The 26,876-nt window shown below is 41.1% G+C and overlaps 1 protein-coding gene across 8 annotated transcripts in view; it reads right to left on the reverse strand.

Moving 5' to 3' along the window:
- The window catches only part of TAB3 (TGF-beta activated kinase 1 (MAP3K7) binding protein 3), an 87,896-nt gene that overhangs the window by 15,284 nt on the left and 45,736 nt on the right, over nucleotides 1–26,876 (reverse strand). For 4 of the 8 annotated variants that reach the window (XM_047076047.1, XM_047076043.1, XM_047076044.1 and 1 more), the window contains exons 5-9: nucleotides 14,750–14,941; nucleotides 9,551–11,012; nucleotides 8,293–8,453; nucleotides 3,357–3,450; nucleotides 464–547 (exon numbers count right to left, since the gene is read on the reverse strand). In XM_047076047.1, coding sequence (XP_046932003.1) covers nucleotides 464–547; nucleotides 3,357–3,450; nucleotides 8,293–8,453; nucleotides 9,551–11,012; nucleotides 14,750–14,851 — 1,903 coding nt within the window. In that variant the 5' untranslated portion in view covers nucleotides 14,852–14,941. Of the gene's footprint in view, nucleotides 1–463; nucleotides 548–3,356; nucleotides 3,451–8,292; nucleotides 8,454–9,550; nucleotides 11,013–14,749; nucleotides 14,942–18,461; nucleotides 18,482–26,876 lie in introns of those variants that run through there. The other 4 variants (XR_006961439.1, XR_006961438.1, XM_047076046.1 and 1 more) reach the window with 3 other exon arrangements.

Here is a 26,876-nt window from a genome sequence, read left to right on the forward strand (position 1 = left end):
TCTGCCCCTTCCTCACTCGAGCTCTCTCAAAAAAGAAACATTAAAAAATAAATAAATAAAACACCTCATCCCTAACTTAAGAGGCTTAGATCTACAACTCAAACTTTGCATTCTCAGGTAAGACCTTTCAAGTTCTCATTATTTTAGAAGAAGGATTACAGTTAGGATCTAAACTAGGATCCTAGAGTTTAGGATTACAGTTATGACAGAGGTTAAGTCATTTTACAATGTTAGCTATATATTGTTTCACTTAAAAAAATTAAATGGTATATCCCACTTAATTACCAACAATTCCAGGAGTCACTAATTGGTAGTGCCTTTGAGAAATTAAAATATGGGGGACACGTGGCACAGTAGTATCACTATGGTAACTTTTTTTGTGCTGAAAAGTTAATCTGGCTAACGGAAATTTCTTCAGCTAAACATTCTGATACTTATTTCTCTGTGGCATTTCCCTACTCACCTTTTTTAGATGGCTTGGGTGGTACAACTGGGCCAGGTTCTATGTTGTCATAAAAATTATTCATGGCTTTTGGATCAAAGTTTCCTATAAAGAAAATAAAATCACCATATGCATTTAGGGCTCTTGTTCCTATTTGGCTTTTTTGTTAAAGAATATATAGAAATAAAATATGTAAGAAGGGAAACTTTTCCAGGGTTCAAAACTCCTATCCTCTTGCCACTGAAAATGTTTTCCTGATCACTGTGAGGAAAGACCCAAGCAAACTACCCCATCAGTGTTGATCAACAAACCATCACCTGAAGGGATATTTTTCTAACTGCAAAGCTACTCTCTTGCAGGAGGATTATGTATGTGATACACGTAGGGGAGGTCAATGAGGAAAAAGGATGGCTGAACTATTTTGCGTTACTCTTGATTTTAATGAACAAACCGTGAGAAAGAAGGTATCTTTCATGCCATTCATGGTTTACCTTAACAAGTTACCCATGATAAAGTAAACTGTGGAAGAAGTGAAACAAATTTACAAAGAGGAATCAAGTTACCGTAGCAGCGGCTCACAGTTTTCTTATCTTGAAGAAAAGGAGAATACTGAATGGTGCCTACAGATTTATCCAAGATAATAAGGTGCCAATTTCAGAGTAATAAAGACGACAATCCCTGAGAATTTTGTCTTGCTACAAAATTTTCAACTCTCTCAGGATGTTCACTCCCTGGCCTAGTGTCTATTTCAGCCCCACCTCCTGCCGTGAGTCCTCCAAGGTAGGTTGTGACCCACTGTCAGCTTTGGGTCCCGCTTCGACTTCTGCAAACCTATCACCGTAATCTGCCTGTTCTGCGCAATTCCAATGAAGGTTCAAAACTACTCCTGCTTATGAGGTACAGAGAATGCTGTAGGGTACTGACAATTCAAATATATTGGATGTCTTGATGTCTAGACATTATTTTGCCCCCACGAAAGTTTGCCAACATTAAAGTTTTTCCGGAGTATGGAAGAGTAGCATTCAGTATAAAATGGATATATTTGGACCCCTTATGAAAGGGGATTTAGAAACACTTCAGCACCAAAAAGAGCTGTGTGTGGCCCAATGAAGACCAAAAACCCAGCTCTCTGCTTCTAAAACCTTAATAGTGCTTTCCCTTGCAGGTTTTATCACAAATGCGTTTTTGCATTTGGAAGACAAATGAAAGCCACAATGCTGTAAGATGCTGCCTATGTATTTCCTCAATTAAGTTACAGCTGATGTTTTAATTTCTAGGTCTCATAAGGCTTACTACAAATGTCCCAACCAACCGTTTCAGTGTTCCTTGTTCTGCTTCAAAAAAACACCCCAGCCAAAAACATGGACGTAGTCTTTCAAAACAGTGACAATACTTAGTATCCACCCCCCACCCCCCACACAGCAATTCTTCCAGGGCTTAAAGCAAGGAGTCTCTAGGATTACCTTGGGGGGAAAAGTGAAGGGTAGGGGACCAGACTGTGCACCTTTCACATTCAAATTTGCTTCTATTCAGACTGTTCCCTATCTTTTACATCTTGCCTAAACACGGCAACAGGGTACGTTATTATAATACTCTTAAAATATAGTAGAAGCTCTCTTAGCTGCCATAATTAAGAAAAGGAAGTGGTGGTAAAAGTGGAGGGGCTGAATCAGACGTTGTAAGAAAAATGACTTGTCACCTTCCATGTTGGCACAAGACTTTAGTGTGTGTTGACTAAAAAGTTTTCTATGGTCCTTCTTACATAAACTGTACACCTCTAAGGTCCCCCAGGGGAATGGGCCAACTCTTTCTCGTGTAAGGTCCGGGGAATAAACGTGTCAGGCTTGGGGGACCTGTGACAGTCTGGAGGCAGCCCTCACCTGTGCTGCAGAAGCCCAAAAGCAGCCCCAAACACCATGTCAACAACAGAGTGTGACCGTGTGCCACCAGAACCACCAAAAGAGGCGGCAGGCTACTGCGCCGAACGCTGAATCTACAATTTTGTCTTATTTTGAGTAACGGAAGAGAAGCCTCTGAGGTTTTTATGACTTATCCCCTTAACCCTGGGCAGTTTTCACCGGTAACTAGCTCGCAGACCTCCTCCTGCCTTTTTTCTTTTTTTAGCGATCTGCCTTTGGTTTTTTTTATAGGAAGAGCAGATCCTCCTGCGTTCATGTGAGCTCAAGAAAGAATAGAGAAATACAGGAAATGGCATATACAGGCGAGGGAAAGGGCACGACTAACTCCCGCGGAGCAGACCGTTGAACTGCTACGAGCAACAGGACAGGCACAGGCCGGTGTGTGGCCTCCCGCTCAGGAGTGCGCAGCGGCTGCGGACTCGGAGCAGGTATCTCGTGGGGGGAATGAACACCTCCGGCCCGGGGAGCTGGGTACACGAGAGTCAGTTAAGAGAGCTTCTACCGTAATACAATTCTATAAAACAGCCAAACCAGAAAAGAACCTCAAAATCCAGAAAGTATAAAACGTAGCTGGATGTTTTCATGTGATGGATACACAAAAAGGACATGGAATTTCTTTTAAAACTGAGGAATCAGATAGTCGGATACATGATTCCTGATTTTTACAGATACTTTCGATGAGTAACACATCAATCTAGTAAGTTTTATAATTAAGACCCATCAATATAAAATATTCACAGTAAAGGACTAAAACAGGAGAAACGCAGAGTAACAACACGGAACAGTCTAAACGATAAAAACTTAATGATGAAACTGCCCAAGTAAAACTATCTTGGATCCCCCAAATGTATGGCCATGGAGCAGAGGGATCTCTTTACCAGGATTATAATGGATAAAAACTGTCTCTTAAATCTGTAAAACCAAAATGATGGCTATTTAAGCAGCTTAACACACCACACTATTACTTATGGTTTACCAAATAATCAAGTCTATACCTCTAGATTGAAGGAGGTCAACTTCTTTCAGTGTACAGTCAACATTTATCTGGAGTTGTCTGTTCATGCTTCTCAATCTTGTCATTTCCTCAGGCTAGTAAGAAAGGACCCAAAATAGCAATTGTGGGAAAGTCATTATCAAGCCCAACATTTAAGAACTGCTATTCACGTTAATCGTTCTGACTGGTTATTACCAAGAATATGGCCTTAGTCCAAAAGAGGGCACGCTGAAGAAGTCCTAAACGCTGAAAGGAACAGTCAGGTAAAATGGGGACATCAGTATGGCCACATAAACACAAAACGTGCATTGTAATCACAGAGCATGGTAAGGGAAGCTATGAGGACCAATCTGTAAAACAAGCAATGTCCACGATTGTAGTCTCGTCCAGGCTTGTAGAAATGACCACAGTACTAAGTTAAATTAATGTGGAGTGTCAGACACTGTTCACCAGAGGTTTCTTACTCGTTCCTCACCACCATCTTCCAGGGCAACCATCGCCAGTTTATAAATGAGGAAGGCGATGCCCCAAGAAGACCTAAAACTTTTCCAAGGTTATCGAAGAAAGGAAGTGGTAGAACCAGGATTTAAACACACTTTTTCTCCTACATCAACCAAGTGGGCTCCACTCTGCCTCCAACTTCCTTTCCTTCTTCATTGACTTCCAGCCCAACCTACTCCCCCCTTAGGCGTTTCAGGGGCATACATGAGACAAATGTAAAGAATGCTCTATTCTTCAGTTCAAGTTTTCTGGAAGACTTGACTTCCTCTGACCTTCTAAGGTTCTTTACATATATACAGGAAAAAAATAATTGAGGTTTTAAATTCCAGAGGCATAGGGACTAAAGCGTTCACCACAGCCCAGATATTAACTCAGTTACTAATGTGCTTTGAGCTATATACGGTAAAAGATGAATATCTGTTAGGACAGAAGTTGTTAAAAACCTGTATTTTTCTACACACCATGTTAATATAAGAGTCAAGAAAAATGAGCAAAAAGGCTCTCCATTTACAATAATACAAGCTCTCACACTGGAGGTGTTCTCGGAATAACTGGCACTGCCCCTTACATTCGCGAGTATGAAACCTTTAAAATAAGGGATAGAACACAATATAATAAGAGCTACAATTCCTTACACCGCTGTGGGAACACGAAAGTCATTCAGAAATATTTATTAACGACTGCCTCTTTCCTATCTGCAAAACACAGGACATTACCACATAAAATGCTTATACCTTGTCTACCAGGCAATATCAAGAGTTTAAAATATACGTGGGCATTTTCACTAAAGATAAAGCCCTTGGATCAGTGCTAGGAGTATGTAAAAAAAAACTCATTCTTTGTAGAATCTTACCCGGAAAGTCAAGTACCTAAACGAGTTGAATCTTCCTATGAAGGTGCAGGAGGAAGGGGGGTGTTGCAGACACAATGGTCCTAAATAGTGAAGCTACATAAGTAACTATGGAAATACTAGAATACACTTGATAGTCCAGAGGCTACGAGCACATTTCCTTGTAAGAATACCAGCAGCTCTAGTCAACAGGATCATTTCCAAAGACAGGAGAACCACCAGAATTCCCTAAAGAAATAACTTCCCTGTAAGATTCTTAGGTCCTTTTTCATAGCTTCTGATGAAACCAAGGGGTGGGGGAGCTATTTCTGAAAAGTCAGTACCATTTGTAAACAAGTGCACTGTATTTTCGAGGAGGACTTTCAAGATTGGCTGTGTGTAATTTAGAGTCGTTGTAAAAGATCTGACAAAGTCAAAAATTCTCAGCTTTTTTTCAGAAGGTGGCAGAAATACCTTAAGTCAACTGAGCACTTGAAGAAGTTGTTATCACAGAGAGCAAGGCTGACGACCACTGTTGTTTGGTGGCTTGGCCCTCATTATGCATCTGGGGCTGTAAAATGTCAGTTAGTCCAAAAACCCGCTTAGAACAAGATGAAGGAGAGGAAAAACTTGGGTGAGGGGGAACTGGCAGCTCTCTGCTTAATGAAACCTTATTTATCCTTCAAGGTTTAACTTGCATTTTCCCCTCCACCATGAAACTGTCTCATCTTTGAACCCTAACAGCAAAAAGCTAAAACATTTCTATCGCAAAACTCTCAAAGTACTTAATATCCCTACCATTTAGCTGGCCGACCCTTCCGATTCTCTTTTCTCTCACACAAAAACACAATGCTTTGCAAAGAACAGATTGAGGCCATCTGGCACTTGTGCCCTCCTTAGATCATTTCACTCTTTCTCTAAATTCTACAACTGCAACCTGTAGCTGGTAACCAATGTGCATTTCAGGCTCCCGAGGTACACACTTTTTTTTTTTTTAATGCACTGCTTGTTAAGAAGTTGATTTGCAAACTTGAAGGTAGAGATAGGAGCTTAGTAGCACACACACACACACAAAAACCCCGCAAAACGATTCTCTTTTCTGGAATCCCACATGTGAGTGGGACAAAGACAGCCATTTACTGAGCACTTCACTCCATGCCAAACACTTTTACATATATTGTCTCTTTGTCTTGACAATATTAAAATGTAATTCCCTTTTACAGATAGGGAAAATCAAATGCACGGAAGAGCCAGTGGTTGCCAAAACTATTCTGCCTCCAGAGCCTACGTGAACACTCTGTGAACTATGTCCTGGTGCCTCAAGTGAGCCTCCATCAACAACAGGGAATTCTGACTACATGCTTTATTTCTGGATTAATTTCCTCTGTAACATACCCTTATGTTATACATGTTCCTAAAGCTACAGTTTTGCAAAATGGTTCTCATCTGTGTGTTTTTCCAGTGTTGTCCAACTACCACTTATAAGACTATTCACTATTTGCTGGGTACTACATAAATTCATTACTATGTATTATTTAATCCTAACAAAAATCCCAAGAGATAGGTATTCACAGGTATCACAGATAAGAAAGATCACAGTGAAGAGAGAGCCACTGTCTGAACATCCAGCTAGAACTGTCCCTCGCCCATGCGTTGTTAATAGTCCCTCCTTTTACTCTAGGGCTGGCAGCACACACGGAAGGGGATCACACGCTTAAATTTCTCGTCTCTCAAATACTGTCAATTACTTAGCAGGAATTATCCAACAGCCATAGGTCAGTAAACACAGGGCCCACGGTTAGGTTAGGGAAAATGCCTTTTATGCTAAGAAAATCTGTTTATGCTCCATAAGTACCTAAAAGACTGCAAAGTGCCCAACCACCAGGGTAGATTCTCATGTGGGTTATATTCTTCAATACCTCCCTAGTCACAGAATTCAATGAAGATTTTGAGTGGAGGAAAAAAATGAAGAATTTATCACCTTTTATTTAAAGACAGCTTTATAATTTTCTAAGCATTTGAAGTAAAATCCTCCCTTCTTACTTATAACACTATTCTTTGAAATTCTTTCTAATACTGACTAAATTCCTTTCAATTACTAAACATACCTGTTTATCAATTTCTTTCTGGCAAATTCCACCGGTTTCCCCAGGACCAGCAGAATAATCTTCAAACACCTCAGCCTCAACATCTATGCCCCACCAGACCGATGCACATTAACCTGTTAACAATCCAGAAACCTCACCTTACGAGTGAGACCTGGATGTGCTACCTCCTGAAAGTCTGCGTGTCTTAACTTCACCCCTTTGTGAGCTCAGTGCTCTCTTCCCTTAGCAAATGCCCTCCCTGAGGAGTGGGTCTTTGGCCTTTTCCCCTTCCCTCTATTCACCGTAGGAAAATCAGATGGAAACCAGGGACCTGCTTCCATATAAAAACACATTATGAAACTGCATATAATTTCCGGAGTTCCCAGATTTCCTGAGAAGCCACAATTCTCCATTAAAAACTTGTCTACAAAGGCAGAGCCGCATGCTGTCTGCAAGAGGCCCGACATGCCGGCTACTTCTCTAAACTTGGAAATGCTCAGAAACCTCCCTCAGTTTTGACACGTTGGCAAAAGAAGGAACGGCCCTATGGAAAGAAGCCAAGTTTAAGGTGAAGCCCTGAAGAAGACGCAGGACTTACCCATTTAGAGCTCCAGAAGAGGATACGGGAAGGCAGAAGTGCACAGAGTACACACACAGACGAGGGGCCGGGGGAGTTGTCTCATCACCCGCGAGCGTAAACAGCACTGACCCCACTGGGTTAGAATTATCTGTTGACAGATCTACTCGTCTTGCTGGCGGGTATGCGCTAGGCACCCGGCACAGGACCGCATTCATCAACTAAAAACGGCCTGCTGCACAGATGAAGGTTCCAAGGTGAAGTGACAGATCGGATCACAGCAAGCTTGTGTTGTCACAAGATTTTAGGAAGCTGGTTTCAAAACTTTCCAGGTTGCTTAACATTTTTTAGAACTCATCAGCAGTGCTAAACATGTTAAAAACATACCGTCTGACTCTTTGCGTGAGAGCAGTGACTGTTAGGACTGCGGTCAATACTGCTATCTTAGTTGCTACAATTATTTACACTTAACAACACTTCTCTGCCTGGAAATACTCTATAGTCAACACTTTCCCAGATTCATCTCGACAGCGTTCTAAGTCATTTGAATTAATGTGCTTAAATAAGTAACTTCTAAACCTTGGCAATTTATATGTGTATTACATGCTTCAAAGAAAAAATGGACACGTGAGAACAAATGACAAAATACTTAGTAGGGTGCACTTTCCTACTTTGACAAAAACTTACGGTTAATGAGATGCCATACCTTGATTAGAAATGTCAGTTATTTGAAAATACGGATGAATCTATGGAATTCATACAGGTGAAAAAAAAAATACAAGCATCGCATTAGTTTGATGAGAGCTACTGAAGGCCACAGTCCCTTGTCCATCGTTTAAAAAGCACAAAGCCCCTGCAGGGAAGAGAACCTACAAGAGAAACGAGTGACCTGGACAGCCACCATCCCCACCTTCCCATCCACACACCGCCACCGAGGACTTACCGTGGGAATCGCCGTGGTACAGCTGACCCTTCGGAGCCGTCTCTGCATCAGGTCATGCTCCATACCGTTAACTTCGGCCTTCAAGCGCTCGAGCTCCTCTTTCTCGAGTTTCAACTGCTTTGCTAACCTCTCCATCCTTGCTCGCTGATGTAACAGCAAGGCTACAGTGTTACAGACAGAGTCATCGCAGAGAGGAACAGTGAACCAGTGACTGGGAAAGTTCTCCATGCACTGCCAACGCATAAAATACTCCAAAGGAACCCTGTCCTCAACCTGAGCGGGCACTTAGTCTTGTGTCTTGCTAATGCTGTCTTACCTTTCCCAGGTCTGCTTGAATTTGGCTCTCGTACCAAAATGACACCCTCTGTAGGTCCCGCTGGCTCTGCTGTCCTTCGCTTCCCTAAGACTGTGTTTTTAACTATGCCTGCGTGGGTTTTAAACAGGTTCACTACCAGGCATATTTAATTACAATCGTAATTACTATCCGCCTCACATACTGAAAGAATAAATTCTCAGCTAGCTTGAAATCTGAATAGACTTAAAAATCCTGTCATCTTTTTCTTTAGTTAGGCTATTAACTAATCCAACAACGTTCTTCATCACCAGTCCCACTTGTAAGTAGACAGTGCTTATAAATATTACACGCTCCAGGCCATTCTCTAAAACAGACACAAATTCTTTGACTTTGATCAACTACAGCCCACCCTCTTTTTCCTACTCTGTAGTTTGTTTTCTGACAATATCGATTTCGCTTGTCTGTATTTTTGTCCCAATGCACGTTCTTCCTAAAAAACAGCCTTATAAGGTCACCATTATCATGCCTACGCGTTCATATTTTAAAACAGAGAACTCTGAAAGCAATAACCCTATTCTTGACAGCTATGCTACTGCCCAATATTTAATCAACACTAAACATTTAAATAAAACTAAACAGCTAATACGGGGGCGCCTGGGTGGCTCAGTCGGTTCAGCATCCGACTTCAGCTCAGGTCATGATCTCGCAGTTTGTGAGGTTCATGAGGTCAAGCCCCGCATCGGGCTCTGTGCTGACAGCTGGGAGCCTGGAGCCTGCTTTGGATTCTGGGTCTCCCCCTCTCTCTGCCCCTCCCCGACTGGTGCTCTTTCTCTCTCAAAAAATAAACGAAAACATTAAAAAAATTAAACAGCCAAGAAATGTGTTGTTTTTTTTTTTTTTTCAACAGGAGACTGCCACCTCACCACAAAGATGAAATTTCACAGTAGGGCTAAATGAAATTACCTTGTGTATAGGCATAGTCATCTGATCCAGAACTAGAACTCCTCTGGTATTTATGGCTTCCCTTTTCTCCCCCAGAACCAGGTATCACTGAAATGGGCTGAATCGGTTCTGGGGCTGCAGAACGTTCTTCTTGGTCCACTAAATTTAAGAGATTTTCAGTCGTTGCTCGACCTACGGTAATTTTAAAAACTGTAGTTGGGTTTGGTATCATTCGAGGAGATGGTGATGGAACACATGAAGGTCCGGTTGGCTGTGTATACGTAATATACACAGGATTAACACTAAATGGAGGTTTGGGCTGCCCGGATATGCCTCTTGAAGGGGAACTTGAAGGTGGCGTGGTGGCTGTGTACAGTGAGTGCTGATTCCGTGGAGACGGCTGATTACCGATAGGTGAAGGACTCCTGTTCATGGCTGTCCCAGGTCTCTGAGAGGGTTCAACTGTGATTTCTATCTTCTTCATGGATCCTTTGGGTAAGCTGGACGGTGTGTATGGGAGATAGGCGACCGAATGGCTCCCCTGTTTCTGATAGCTAGGAGGTCCTTGTTGATACGGATGGGGTGGAGTGGTGGAAGGACTAGGTGGCATAAAGACATGGGAACCTGGATGGCCCAACTGGGAAGGCTGCACTTGATGTTGTGGAGAGCTGAAGGGTGAAGGACACTGAGAAGGAGGCGGTGAATGGTAAGCGGGTTGAGGAATCTGCTGCTGTTTGGGAGAATACTGAGAAGGCTGATAGTTCTGTTGATGGGGATAAACGGGTAAAGGACGCTGGCTGTAATGAGGCACCGGGCCCTGGGGGGAGGACTGCCATGGCGTACTCTGAGGAGTTTGTCTCCCTGATGAACTCTGAGATGTCTGTCTAATATAAATAGAACCAGGAGGCCCATAGAGATTGCTTGGAATCTGTGGCAGGATTTGTAAAGCTCTTGGTACAGTCTGTCCGGAAGGGAGGTTCTGGGATACCGTAACAGTAATGGGATTGGTGCTATACCGAGGTATGTGCATGTACGAAGGAGGAGGAGGGGGTGGCGGTGAAGGCCCTTGCATAGCAGAGGGATTCATTCCTGTTTGCATGGAAGACGGCTGTTGAGGTGGCTGTGAAGGAGGAGTAGCTGCACTTCTGTTCTGTTCATTCATAAAAAAGGGATTGTAGTTCGGAGCAGCAGCCACAACAGCCGGAGCCGAGTGTGGTTCCTGAACTAAGCAGATCAGCTGTTTACTCGCCGCATGCTGTGGGTCAATATGTCCATCGCTTGAGCTGTGTACCAGTGTTCGACCACCGTTAAGTTGGGCTCCATCTGCTGGGTGGTAGCTACTAGGAGAATGGATACCCAGGTTAATATGCAAAAGGCGATTTCGATTCATCCGGTTGTCCTCTGGACTATGGTATTCCATATATAAGTATTTGCTACTCTCCTGGGAAAGGGCTCGGCAACAGGCTTCAAGATTGTTGTTGTTCTAGGGGAAAAAGACAGGAACATTGGCAAAATTAACAAATCTTAATAGCGGAAGTGAAACTTCGCCGGTCACGCAGATACAACTGTCCTAGAGAATGGTACTTTCAGCAGAAAAAGCTTCGCGGTCATCTTTTCTGACCAGGAGATCCCAAACGATTCATCCGGTTCCGCAGACCGGAAGCTCACAGGACTATTCCTACCACGACTGCTACAGAAATGTCAGGAACCCGCCAATGAACTTTGTGACTCAACTCCCAGGTTTCTGACTCCAAGTCCAGGGCTCATTTTATGTTTGTTGCATCTCAGCAAACTAAAATGTTGGGCTAATCTTGGACTCACCACAACCGCTCTGAAATACAAGTTAAAGTAATACTCGTCATTAATATTTAAACTGAAAAACATGAAAACAACCATGCTTTAGTTTTCAAAAAGCACTGAAACTACAGAAGGAGAAAAATTATAATAAATTCCTGGAGTCAAAACAATAAAACTCTAAAGCAGTCTTTTTTTAACCAAATTTATCCCTACATCACTTCAGTTATCATTATGAAAGAGTAAGCTAAACAAATCAGTAAAAACAAATACACTTTTTGAACTATGGTTCCACGACTTTGCCCAAGTTAGGGTAAATTTTAACAGGAAACCAGGTCTCAACTGCCTTAATGAAATTCACTCACACTCCCAGAGTCTCAAAATTTTTTACCCACTGAAAGGTTGGTTGCTTGGTAAACCTTCAACATCTCTGGAGGGTTTCAATTTTTTGAGTTAGGCACATACTCACAGAGGATAATAGCAAAGTGACATTTTAGACACTCAACAATAATCATTCTAATGAAGGATTCCTTTTTTGATTTAAAATACTATAAGGTAGTTTTCCGTTAAAATACAAAAATCTCAACTATTTTATTAGCCTCAAGCACCGTGTTATTTATTGCCTTCATAATAATAAAGTCTGTCAACTACTGGGACTTTGTAGTTCAGAAATATACACACAGATATGCACATACATATGTGTGTACTACTACCTATTTTAGGAAAAAGCACATTTTATAGAAAAATGAAAGGAAACACTTTTACTTCTGCTAAGAAGCACATAAGGTTAAACCCAAAACAGAACATTGAGTGCTATAATTTTGCCACTGGAATAACTTCTGGGTTCATCTATTTCAACTCATTTCCACATGAGGAAAGAAATGCCCGCGGAGTTACACGGCTTGACAACAAGCACTCGACTAATTCACGGGGAGCCAGTTTGAGATTCTTGGTTTCTTGCCTCCCACGGCTGCTTCCACTGTAACACAGTCATTTCAAGGGAGAGGATGTTGGGCCAACAGCAAATTGTTCTAAGGCTTCAGAGGAAGTAAACGCAGATTCAGTTAAGCAAACCTTCATAAAATGAATTCTCAGAAATGTAAAGAATTGGGTTTATCAAAACTCCATACACAACTGGTATCTTTTTCCTTACATAAAGCTTCTGATACTAAAATTCTGAGCCAGAGAAAAAAGTAATTGTTGAAATTTAAGAAGAAAATTATTAAAACTCGCAGTCTGGCCTTTTTCTTATCCTGCTTGAAAATCACTCTGATCTGATCAAGGAAGAAAAGCTAGATATTTAGCAAATTGGGATCCAAAGGATTCAAATCGATTGCCAACTAGAAAATGTCACTGACCGATATCTGAGAGAAAAGAATATGAAAAGTGAAAATAAAGTATCTCTGCAATTGGATTAAAAGGAGAACAAAAACCAGACAGTTTTATATGAAACCTAAAGCAGTCGTGGGTACTTCACGATTTGACATTTGTCTTAATACTGTTGAAATTTCGTGTTTTCTACAGTGAATTAGGCAGCCTAAGTAAAATAGTATCCTCACAAGAGGATCCAAATGCAAAATGATACAAGGCTGACTTGCTAGCCTGTTCAAATGCGTGTCTACAGTGACAAGGTAAGTCAATTTTCTTATCAAGAAAAAATGTAAACCAAAAATACAGATATTTAAGTATTATTTTTATGAAAGCATTTTTAAAATAAAACCACCAGAATGAAATGTCATATTTAACCTGCTGACTACCTTCAAAGAAAAACATGGATATAAAATATACCAGTCAATATGAAGAATAAATCAAAATTATTTAGTCGGATAAAGACATAAAAATAATTAAGAAAACACATAAAAGGTGTTGAAAAGACTGAGGCAAAAAAGCATATTCCTAAAGTGATTGTAAATTGAGAGGACAGCTCAGAGAGACTTTAAGACTTGTATATTAAATGCAAACTACTGAGTCTTTAAATGTAAACAGAAAAACTTTCCAGAGCCAGTAACTGGTAAGTCTCTCTACCAATAAACTATATTAATCCCAAAGGAACAAAGAAGAGAAAGACTTGGGTCAATGTAAAGTAATAACAAATGATCATTAACTTGAATTTAAAGTCCATTCCTTCAGTTTAGAAAGCGTGATAAAGGCACTAAGCCATGAAAAAATACAGGTGATAATGGGAAAAATTAAATTTGAAAAACAAAGTCAGAGCTGGGGGGAGCTGGTTAGGACAGGTAAGGAAGGTGATTGCTTGGAAACGGTTTTAACTAGAAGCCTCACTCTTGCTTGATTTCATTCCAGTGGGAAGCACCTTTACTCTACCAGAGACCAAAATGGGGCTAAAATAGACAACAGAAAGACAGACTGGGAATGTGTGCTAGAAAAAACAAAGGCAAGCTATAATACAAAAATCACAACCCAAAGGTCTAGACCCAGTAAAAGGGCTATGAAGCACCACTTTTGCCACAGTGATTCTGTGAGTCCCTACTGGCAATTAACCTCAACTGTATATAGGCTTAGGTGATATCCTGAGCCATTCACACTGCATTTAGGTAGTGTTGGCATATTACGCAGTAAGGTACGATTTGAACTGACTGCGTGTGACAAAGACCAGTGGGCAGCAGGATAGTAGTGTAGACCCAAGCGTAAACCAAAAAGGGAAATTCTATAACCCAAAACACACCAAGATCCTGTGGAGGATGATGCAAAATCCAACAGGGAGAGAGTATCAGGCCTGTTTCTCTGTTGTCCCTTGAATGGGAAAACATAGTTTATCCAATATGAAAGATTTATTTTAATATAAGACAACAAAACCAAAGGACTATGGTTAAACTAGAGAAAGTGGCCTTATACTTAAAACTGCATCTTAGTAAGCATTTATTAACGAGAAAAACACTAAGAAAGGGACAGGACTCTCCACAGACCTTTAAACATTGGCTCAAAGTTAAAATGATAACTCTGAGATTCAAAATTCAAATATAAGAATTTGGGGACTGATGAAACAAACTCCAATATGTAAGAAGGCAAATTGTGAACTGAATCATTTTTCCTTTTGCTACATGCCTTTACTCTTTTCTTAACGGGTTCTTAATGGGGTAGGTTTTGCCTCCCATGAGGCCTTTATCAATGTGTGGAGACATTTTGAGTTGTCACAACTGCAGGAATACTATCATCATCTAGTGGTAGAGACCAAGAATGCTGCTCAACGGCCTACGAAGTACAAGGCAGGGGGGCCCCACGACAAAGACTACCCACCCAAAATGTCGATAGCACCAAGGTTGAGAAATCCTGCTCTGAATGCTTCCCACTGCCCTCCTCCACACACACAAGAAAGGTGAACTGACTTCTAGTCACTACAACACAAAGCCAGCCCTAATAAGGAGAAACGTAGCTTAATATCACTATCGTTGCTGGGTAATCTACCTGTAACATGCATTGAGACACAACACCCTCTGGAATCTCCGGGAAACGTTGTCGGAGGTCATGGAGAACCTGCATATCAAGCTGTGGACTGCCTTGCGCCATGCCAGAACAAATGGTGGTCAAGTATCCGTTAGGAAATTGATGCTAACCGGCCTTCCAGTAGTAATGATCTTCCAACACCGCAGTCATTTTCTATTGAAAGAAATCAAAGTTAATCACTGTGCTATACACCTAAAACTCATGTAACATTGTGTGTCAACAATACTTCGATAAAAAGGTAAAAGAAATGAAACTATGGTTGCATTTAAGTACATATTTCACTTTACTCAAAAAGAAATGACCAATATGTTAAAATGGAAAGAGCCAACATGAGCACATTTGATTCCAAAGTTATAAAATTGAGTTCAACTCAGCCAGACTTTTCTGATGTAATACAGCCAATCACCGGTTTCGAAACAAAAAAAGCCAAACTGCATCCCCAAACTTCAGTTTCATTTTAATGCTTAAAAAAAAAAAACTGCAGCAGCTAGTTTAAACTACAGATTATTAGTTGGCAACCAAGTTTTTCTAGCCTTGAGAAATGCTACTTCAATATAATCACTTATGTTTTACCAAGGGCTATTACATCACTCCTCTAAAGCAGAGTAATCATTTCAAATGTCTGAAAACAAGGACTTGATAACACCACCAAGCTTACTTGTCCTGTCTGCCTTACATTCTGCTTGTATTTTGAGGCCAAAAGGTTTGAATTTCAAGTGTGAGTAAAGGAAACCCAATGTCTAAAGGAAGTAACTTAGCAAACAAAAATGAAAATGTAGACTCCTTTGTTTTTAAAGATGATGCTAGTGGCCCAGCATGAGCCAGACCTAACTAGGTAAGCTTTCACCTACTTCTGATGCCACCAGCAGAAAGGCTAAAATGGAAGGATTTGAGATTACAATTTGAGTGTAGAAAATGAACATCTAATCTCACTGGCACTACTCAAATTAAGTACTCATATAAACAAGGCAAGGAGTGAAATAATAATGAAATCATAAATTAACTGGCACAGTCAAGGATCAATAAGCCAGTACACTTTTTAATACAGCTGACCTTTGAGTGACAGAGGGATCAGGGGCACCAACCCGTGTAGTCGAAAATCCACATATAACTTTTGACTCACCAATAACTTAACTACTAATAGCCTCCTACTGACCTTACTGATAATGTACACAGTTGATTAACACATATTTTGCATGTTAAATGATGTATTATATACGGTATTCTTACAAAAGTAAATTCAAGAAAAAAATGTTAAGAGAATCACAAGGAACTGGGGCGCCTGGGTGGCTCAGTCGGTTAAGCGGCTGACTTCGGCTCAGGTCATGATCTCACGGTCCGTGAGTTCAGGCCCCGCGTCGGGCTCTGTGCTGACAGCTCAGAGCCTGGAGCCTGTTTCGGATTCTGTGTCTCCCTCTCTCTCTGACCCTCCCCCGTTCATGCTCTGTCTCTCTCTGTCTCAAAAATAAATAAACATTAAAAAACATTTTTTTAAAAGAAAATCACAAGGAAGAAAAAATACATTTACAGCACTGTACTGTATTTTTAAAAAATTTTCTTTTAATGTTTATTTACTTTTGAGAGACAGAGAGTGAGCGAGAGAGCGGGTAAGCGGCAGAGAGAGAGGGAGACACGGAATCCGAAGCAGGCTCCAGGCTCTGAGCTGTCAGGAGACAGCACGACGCGGGGCCCGAACCCACAAACTGTGAGATCATAACCTGAGCCGAAGTCGGACGCTAAACTGCTTGAGCCACCCAGGCACCCCTGGACTGTATTTATTTTTTAAAATCCGCATACAAGGGCACCTGGCTGGCTCAGTTGGTAGAGCATGCAACTCCTGGATGGCGGGGCTTTGAGTTCAAGCCCCATGTTGGGTGTGGAGATTACTTAAAATCTTTAAATAAAAAAATAAAAAAATTTTTAAAAATCTGCATATAAGTGGACCCATACAGTTTTAACCTGTGTTGTTCAAGGGTAAACTGTACATATCTCCCATTTTTTTAACGGGAACAATGAAGAATACACCATACAATCTCATAATATTTCTGCTGTGTTCACTCACTACGCAGTCAAATATTTTTAAGTATAAGAAGTAAACACTTGCATTTTCATAAGAGGCATGGAAACCATGATCATATGTATCTAAACCACACACATAAGGGAGGGTCATTCCACACCAAATCTTCTATTTCTTGCAAATAAGCCCCAAAACTTTAAATTATAGCATTACTTGGGGGCAATGTAGACAACTACAATCAAGGTTTTAAAAATTAAAAATGTTTGGATCGGTCCGAGATCCAAAGCACCACAGGCAGACCCTGAACTCATCTCCTCCCATTGACACACTACATTTACACCTACATATAGATCAATTCCTCCACAAGAACCGAAGGCTGACTGAACACCTTACGCACAATAAAGGCTAGAGAAACCTCAATCAGAACGGCAAGAGAGACAGATGGCACGCTACCAAGGGCAACTCCACCCCGATGTTACAGGATGCGGTAGTGACATCACTGATAGACTGATGCATAGATTCACCTGCCTGGGGCACAGAAAATAAGCTGCAGTTTAAAAGGTAACTAGACGAGAAGTGAAGAAAAACCACTTATTAACTCCAGAACGTCCACCCAACAGTGGGGTAACTACTGGAACTCTCCGAGGGGTTGGAAATGCTGGTGATCTCCGCTGTTTACCTCCCCTCTCCACCTTGGGAGTCCACCCAAGAGCAAGGTCCGGGTGTTCTCGCTGCCCTGCCACTTTGGCTAGTCCCGGCCCCCAAGCACACACCAGCTCCAGCCATCCAAACAGGGCAGCCCCCGTGGGGCACACACCGGGGCACGCCAGGCCTTTTTCCGCTACGGCTCCAGTCATCTCACCAAGGGGGCTAAGTGCAAAGCAGCCTGACGCCTCTCCCTCCACACCAGCATCGCCCACAGGGGCAGCCCTGATGCAGAGTGCCCCGGGACCCACAGACCACGCGCACTACCGCTCCAGCCAGCCAGCCAGCCAGCCAAATGTGCGAGGAACACACAGTCTGCACAGGGGATGTTCCTACACAGGGCCACTCCTTCAAGACCGGCAGAGGGAGCTGTTCCACCTAATTCATAAGAAATAAGCACAGAAAATCCAAGAAAAAAGGGAGCAGAGGAATATACACAAACAAAATTAACACAAAGTTTCAAGAAAATAACTAAATCAAAATGAGATAAGCAATCTACCTGACAGAAATTTCAAAGTAACGATCATAAAGTTGCTCACCAGACTTGAGAGAGTAGATGAACTAAGAACTTCAAGAAAAAGATTTTTAAAAACCTGAAAGACTGAATAACTGAAACAAAAAATACACTACAGGTAATCAACAGGAGATTAGAGGATGCAGAAGAAAAGATCAGCAATCCAGAAAACAGGGTAAGAGAAAACATTCAAAACTGAGGATCAAAAAAAAAAAGGAATTTTCAAAAATGAAAAGGGTTAAGGGACCTCTGTGACAAAATCAAGCATATTAACATTTGCATTATAGGGATTCTCAGAAGGAGCTGAGAGAGAAAGGGGCATAAAACTTACATAAAGAAACAATAGATGAACACTTCTCTAACCCAGGGAAGGAAATAGACATCCGGGTCCAGGAATCAGAGAGCCCCAAACAAGATAAACCCAAAAAGTTCCATACCAAAACACATAATAATTAAAATGTCAAAGATTAGGGTGCCTGGGTGGCTCAGTCGGTTGAGTGTCTGACTTCAGCTCAGGTCACGATCACGCCGTGAGTTCCAGCCCCACATCCAGGTCTGTGATCACAGCTCAAAGCCTGGAGCCTGCTTCGGATTCTGTGTCTCCCTCTCTCTCTGCTCTTCTCCTGCTCACACTCTCTCTCTCAAAAATAAACACGAAAAACATTTTAAAACATAAAATGTCAAAGATTAAACAGAGAAAAATCGTAAAAGCAACGAGGAAACCAATTATGAACGTACCAATTAGGTATAATGGTGATACCCGTGAGGCTATCAGCTGATTTTTTCAGCAGAAACTTTGCAGATCAAAAGACAGGGACAAGATATATTCAAACTGCTGAAAGGAAAAAACTTACAACCAACAGTCTACAATACAAGGTTATCACTCAAAATAAAAGGAGAGACAGAATTTCCCAAACAAGTTAAAGGAGTTTACCACTTTGACCTCTCTTACCACGAGTGAACCAGCCTTACAAGAAATGTTAAAGGGTCTTAGCCAAGACCCAGAGTTAAGAAAATTACGAAAGGAAAAACTTTCAAGGGTAAAGGCAAACATATAGTACATCAACGACTTACAATGCTAGTATGGAGGTTAAAAGCTAACAGGAGTAAAATTATTTGTATCTAAAAAATTAAGGGATTCACAAAATAAAAAGATATAAAATGTACAGAAAAGATAGACAGGAAAGTAAAATGCAGTGCTTTTAGGAAGTATTAGAACTTAAGCAACCATCAACTTCACATAGACTGCTATATACTTAGGATTCCTGTTCTATATGAACCTTTTGGTAACCACAACACAAAAACCTGTAATAGATACACAAAAAAAACTAAAAAGAAAGGAATCCAAGCATAGTATTAAAGAAAGTTACCAATCACAAGGGAAGAGAGCAAGAGAAAAAAGAAACGAGAACTACAAAAGCAATCAAAAAAATTAACAAAATGACAATAAATACATACCTATCAATAACTACTTTAAATATGAATGGTCTAAATATTCTGATCAAAAGCCACAAGGTGACTGAATCCATTAAAATTGACACCCATCTCTATGCGGCCTATAAGAGACTTAACTTCAGACAAGAAGACACATACAGACTGAAAGTGAAGAGATGGAAAACATTTCATACAGATGAGAGAGAGAAAAAGAAAAAGCTTGGGTAGCAATACTTCTAATACTTCTATTGGACATAACAGACGTTAAAACAAAGACTGCAACAAAAGGAAAAGAAGGACATTATGTAATAATAGAGGGATCAATCCAACAAGAGATTATTACAATTGTAAATATACACCCAACATTAGGGCACCTAAATACACAAAACAAACAAAAAGGGAGAAACTGTGAGTACTACAATAACGGTAGGGCATTTTAACATCCCGCTTACATCAATGGATAGATCACTGGCACAGAAAATCAATGAAGATACACTGGCTTTGCATGACACATTAGACCAGATGGAGCAAACATATACAGAACATTCTATCCCAAAACAGAAGAATACGTAATTCATCTCAAGTGCACATGGAACATTCTCTAAGACATCACATTTTAGGCCACAAATCAATTCTCAATAAAGTTAAGAAGCCTGAAGTTATATCCAACATATTTTCTTTTCCTTTTTTTAAAAATTTTTTAGTGTTTATTTATTTTTGAGAGAGAGAGAGAGACAGAGCACAAGCAAGTGAGGGGCAGAGAGACAGGGAGACACAGAATCCCAAGCAGGCTCCGGGCTGTTAGCACAGAGCCCGCCGTGGGGCTCGAACTCATGAACCGTGAGGTCATGATGGGAGCCGAAGTCAGATGCTCAACTGACTAAGCCACCCAGGCGCCCCTCAAACATACTTTCTAATGACAATGATATGGAACTAGAAATCAGTAACAACAGCAACAACAAAAATTAGAGAAACATGACCATACAGAAGCTAAAAAAATATGCTAATAATCAATGCATCAACAAGGACATGAAAGAGGAAATTTAAAAATACCTAGAGACTGATGAAAATGAAAACACAACAGTTCAAAATCCTTGTGACGCAGCAAAAGCACTTCTTCTAAGAGGGAAGTTCATAGTGAAACAGGCCTACCTCAACGAACAAGAAAAATCTCTACACCTAAAGGAACTAGAAAAAATAAGAACAAAGCCCAGAGTTACTAGAAGGTAAAGACAGTAAGAAACAGAGCGGAAATAAAGGAAGTAGAGGCTAAAACTCAATAGGAAAGAATCAGTAAAACCAAGAGCTGGTTCTTTGAAAAGAAAAAAACAAAACCGAAAGACGTTTAGCCAGACTCATTAAAAAAAAAAAAAAAAGGACACAAGTACATAAAATGAGAAATCAAAGAGGAGAAATAACAGACACCACAAAAATACAAAGGCTTGTAAGAAACTACTACCATAAATGATATGCCAAGAAACAGGACATCCCAGAAGAAATGGATAAATTCCCCAAACAAAAAAGCTTCCAAGAATGGATCAGGAAGAATAGAACATTTGAACAGAGTGATTACTAGTAACAAAACTAAATCAATAATCAAAAAACTCTCCCAAAACAAAAGTCCACCACCATATGGCTACACAGGTAAATTCTACCAAACATTTAAAGACTGAATACCTATATGTTAACTACTTGGACTTAAATAAAATTTAAAAAAAAATAGATAATTGAAAACAAAAAACTTAATACCTAACCTCAAAGTATGCAAAAAAAAAAAAGAAGGAAAACTTCCACATTCATTCTATGAAATAAGCATTAATGTGATATCAAAACCAGATGAAGACACTATAATAAAATTACAGGGGCGCCTGGGTGGCTCAGTCAGTGAAGCGTCCAACCTTGGCTCAGGTCATGATCTCACGGTTCTTGAGTTCGAGCCCGGCATTGGGCACTGCCCTGACAGTGCAGAGTCTGCTTGAGCTACTCTCTCTCCTTCTCTCTCTGCCCCTGTCCCGCTCGCTCGCCTTCTCACTCGCTCTGTCTCTCTCTCTCTCTCTCTCACACACACACACATACACACACACTAAATAAATAAGCTTGAAAAAAAAGGAAAAGAAGGGGCACCGGGGTGGCTCAGTTGGTTAAGCGTCCTACTTCAGCTCGGGTCATGATCTCGCGGTTCATGAGGTTGAGCCCCACGTTGGACTCTGTGCTGAGAGCTCAAGAGCCTGGAGCCGCTTTGGATTCTGTGTCTCCTTTTCCCTCTCTGCCCCTTCCCAGCTTGTGCTCTCTTTCTCTCTCTCAGAAATAATAAATGAATCAACTGTATTAAAAAAAAAAAATTAGGGGCGCCTGGGTGGCTCAGTCGGTTGAACGTCCGACTTCAGCTCAGGTCACGATCTCACGTTCGTGAGTTCGAGCCCCGCGTCGGGCTCTGGGCTGATGGCTCGGAGCCTGGAGCCTGCTTCCAATTCTGTGTCTCCCTCTCTCTCTGACCCTCCCCCATTCATGCTCTGTCTCTCTCTGTCTCAAAAATAAACATTAAAAAAAAAAAATTAAGGGGCGCCTGAGTGGCTCAGTTGGTTGAACAACTGACTTTGGCTCAGGTCATGATCTCATGTTTGTGGGTTCGAGCCCTGTGTCGGGCTCTGTGCTGACAACTCAGAGCCGGGGGCCTGCCTCAGATACTTTGTCTCCCTCTCTCTCTGCCCCTCCTCTGCTCACATTAGGTCTCCCTCTCTCTCTTTATACGAATATAAAAAATTCTTTTAAATTAAAATTTAAAAAAGAAAATTACAGAGCAGTATCCCTGATAAATATAGACACAGAACTCAACAAAATATGCGCAAACCAAATTCTACACATTGAAAAAGTCATTTACCACAATCAACGGGGGTCTATTCCAGGGATGTGAGGATGGTTCAAGATCCAACAACAAATGAACGTGACACACATTAACAGAATGAAAGATAAAAAGTATATGATCATCCTATGGGGCGCCTGGGTGGCTCAGGTGGTTAAGCACCTGACTTCAGCTCAGGTCATCATCTCACAGTCCATGAGTTCAAGCCCCACGTCGGGCTCTGTGCTGACAGCTCAGCCTGGAGCCTGCTTCGGATTCTGTGTCTCCCTCTCTCTGCCCTTCCCCTGACTGCACTCTGTCTCTCTCTCTCAAAAATAAATAAACGTTAAAAAAAAAAAAAAAGTATATGATCATCCTAATAGCTGCAGAAAAAAATAGATGACAAAATTCAATAGACACTCATGATAAAAACTCTCAACAAAGTGGGCTCAGAGGGAGCATAACTCAACATAATAAAGGCCATCTATGAAAAACCCACAGCTAACAGCACACTAAATGGTGAAAAAGTGAGAGTTTTTCCACGAAGATCAAGAACAAGACAAGGATGTCCACTCTCACCACTTATACTCAACACAGACTGGAAGTCCTGGTTGCAGCAATTAGACAGTACAAATAAGAAGCATCCAAAGTGGTAAGGAAGAAATAAAACTGTCACTATTCACAGATGACATGACGCCATATAGAAAAAATGCACACTGGGGCGCCTGGGTGGCTCAGTCGGTTGAGCGTCTGACTTCGGCTCAGGTCATGATCTCTCGGTCCCTGAGTTCGAGCCCCGCGTCGGGCTCTGTGCTGACAGCTCAGAGCCTGGAGCCTGTTTCAGATTCTGTGTCTCCCTCCCTCTCTCTGCCCCTCCCCCGTTCATGCTCTGTCTCTCTCTGTCTCAAAAATAAACGTTAAAAAAAAAAATTAAAAAAAAAAAACGCACACAGGCCACCAAAAAATTATTAGAATAAATGAATTCAGTCACGTTACAGGATATAAAATATACAGAAATCTGTTGCACTTTAATATACTAATAAAAAACCAGAGAAAGAAAAGCCCATTTACAAGTGCCTCAAAAAAGAAGGAAATACCTAGAAATAAACTTAACCAAGGAGATGAAAGACCTGTAACTCGGAAAACTGTAAGACATTAATGAAATAAAATGAAGATGATGCCAACGAATGGAAAGATAACACCATGCTCATGAAGTTATACAATGAATACTGTTAGAATGTCCACACTACCCCAAGCAATCTACAGGCTCACTGCAAACTCTATCAAAATACCCACAGCAAGGCACCCGGCTGGCTCACTCTTAAGCATCTGACTTTGGCTCAGGTCACGATCTCACAGTTTATGGGAGCTTGTGCCCCACTTCATGTGAGCTCGAGCCCCACTTCGGGTAAAGACAGGAACCGTGCTTCGAGTGAGACCCGCTTCTCTCTCTCTCTCCCCCGCCTCGTGGGATTCTCTCCCTCTCTGATTCTCTCCCTCTCTGCCCTTCTCACTTGTGCTGTCTCTAAAATAACAAAAATAAATACACAAATACCCACAACATTTTTCACACAACTAAACAAATAATCCTAAACTTTGTATGGAACCACGAAAGGCTCATGAGAAAGAAGAACAAAGCTGGAGCTATCACAATCGCAGATTTCAAGCTATACTACAAAGGTCTAGTAATCAAAACAGTACGGTACTGGCACAAAAACAGACACAGAGATCAATGAAACAGATTAATCTACAATAAAGGAAGCAAGCATATACCATGGGGAAAAAGTCTCTTCAATAAACAGTGCTAAAAAAACAAAACTGGAGAACTACAAGCATAAGAATGAAACTGGACCACTTTCTTACATCACATACAAAAATAAACTCAAAATAGATTAAAGACCTCAATGTGAGAGCTGAAAGTATAAAACTTCTAAAAGAAAACATAGGCAGTTATGCCTTATACTTTGGCCTTAGCAACACTTTTCTTGATATGTCTCCTTAGACAACAGAAACAAAAGAGAAAATGAACTATGGGGACCACATCAAAGTAAAAAGACTGTACACAGCAAAATAAACCATCAACAAAACAAAGACAACCCACTGAAGGGGAAAAAAATATTTGCCAATGATGTATCTCGTAAGGGGCTAATATCTAAAATATACAAAGAACTCATACAACACCAAAACAAACAAACAAACAAACAAACCCAAACATTCTGATTAAGACACGGGCAGAAGACCCGAATAAGCATTTTTGCAGAGACATATGAATGGCCAACCGACACGTGGAAAGACGCTCAACATCAATGGTCGTCAGGAAAATGCAAATCAAAATCGGAATGAATTATCACCTCACTCTAGTCAAATGTCTAATATCAAAAAGGCAAATAAGTATTGGCAAGGACGCGGAGAAAAAGAAGCCCTCGTACACTACTGATGAGAATGTAAATTGGTGCGGCCACTCTGGAAAACACTATGGAGATTCCTCAAAAAACTCAAAATATAAATACCATACAATCCAGTGATTCCACTGCTGGGTATTTACCTGAAGAAAATGAAAACCCTGATTTGAAAAGTTATATGCACCCCTATTCTTAGTGCAACATTATCTACAATAGCCAAGGTACAGAAACAACCCAAGTGTCCACTGACAGCTGAACGCTCAAGAACATGTGGTGTATGTACACAGTGGAATATGACTCAGCCATAAAAAAAATAGTAAAATCTCGTCATTTACAACAACACGGACCGAGAAGGCATTATGCTAAGTGAAATAAACCATTCTGAGAAAGACCTATACCATATGATTTCACTTACATGTGGAATTAAAAAAACCCAAAACAAATGAATAAGCAAGCAAGAAAACAGAAACAGACACCGAAACACAACAGAACAAACTGGTAGCTGCCAGAGGGGGAAGGGGATGGGCAAAACACATGAAGGGGATTAAGAGGTACCAACATCCCGTTATAAAATAACTAAGTCAGGGCAGCTTGGGTGGCTCAGTCGGTTACGCGTCCAACTCTTCTTCATTTTGGCTCAGGTCATGATCTCAGGGTTTCTGGGACTGAGCCCCATGGTGGACTCTGTGATAACAGCGTGGGACCTGCTTGGGATTCTCTCTCCCTCTCTGTCTGCCCCTCCCGTGCTCACGTGCATGTGCTCTCTCATTCTTTCTCTCACAATAAACAAACTTAAAAAATAAATAAAGTAAGTAAGCCACGGGGATAAAAAGTCCAGCATAGGAAATACAGTCGGTAATACTGCAGTAACGTTGTATGACGACAAATGGTAGCTACACTTATCACAGTAAACACTCCTAATGTATGTAATTGTTCTATCACTGTTGTACACCTGAAACTAATGTGACATGGTAAGTCTTCAGTGAAAGAAAATGTTTTTAAAGAAGTGAATGAATCTTTGAAAAACAAATGAAGAAATACAAATGTTTAAGGCAACTACTCAATTACTTTTGCTCGTTTATAACCAAGTAGATACCCGAAAAACAACCATCCTGTAATCTCAAACTTGATGTTAATTACAGGCAGGGTATTTCATTTTGCTTGCAATCTGTCGGCTTCTACTGGACACCTAGCTTGCTCTCTTCTTCCTTCCAAGCCAAGGCTGTCAAAAGTTATGTACGTTCTTTTTGTCTACAAAGTGGCCACAAAGCCCCTATGTATCAGACTCTGCTTAGCCACAAGTAAAAAAAAGAGTTATTAGTTACTGTTTTAATAACTCCCAGCCACCACATGGAAGAGGTCTAATTAACAGGAAGAAATACTGACAAGTTGGGGATTATAATAGGTACCCAGATGGGCTTTCTGTCGACCCTGTACTCTTTTGCTCCCTGCAATTCATTCCTTAGTCTGCTTTTATCTAGCTCTTATCACTGTTCCACTGACATGCCATCATCTCCCTGATGCTAAATCCAGAAGATACACTTTCTGGTCCCTATGCACCCTTGACCTCTGTACCATCTGACAGTACTGATTGCTGCTTCTTTTTTTTAAGCCTCTGTGACAACATCCTAGCCTGGTTTCTTTCCACCTCTTTTGTCCCATTAAGGTTCCTAGGTTTTCGCCCTAAGCTGCTTCCTCTTTTCATTCTACATTATTTTTTTTTTTTTTAAGTTTATTTATTTTGGGAGAGAAAGAGAGAGAACACGAGCACAAGCGGGGGAGGGGCAGAGAGAAGGAGAAACAGAATGCCAAACAGGCTCCGTGCCATCAACACAGAGCCCAAAGAGGGGCTCGAACCCACAAACTGTGAGATCATGAGCTGAGCAGAGACAAAGAGTCACACACTTAACCGACTAAGCCACCCAGACGCCCCTACATCCTTTTAAACAGCGATCACATCTATTAGTAAGCTTTCAATAACATTTAAAGGCTGATCATTTCCAAACTGGGATCTTGAACATCATGCTCTCTCCAAGACTCCAGACGCATACAGCCAAGTGCCTACTCCAGAGCACCATCTGGATACGCCCAAAGATAATTGTCAATATGTTCAAAAAGGAAACCCTCACCACAACCCTTCCTCAAATGCTCTCTGTTCTGTCCATGAATGTCAC

The sequence above is a fragment of the Lynx rufus genome, unplaced genomic scaffold (assembly GCF_022079265.1).
Source record: "Lynx rufus isolate CCGP_SWC_20201006 ecotype Redwood Valley unplaced genomic scaffold, mLynRuf1.p SCAF_14, whole genome shotgun sequence".
NCBI lineage: Eukaryota > Metazoa > Chordata > Mammalia > Carnivora > Felidae > Lynx > Lynx rufus.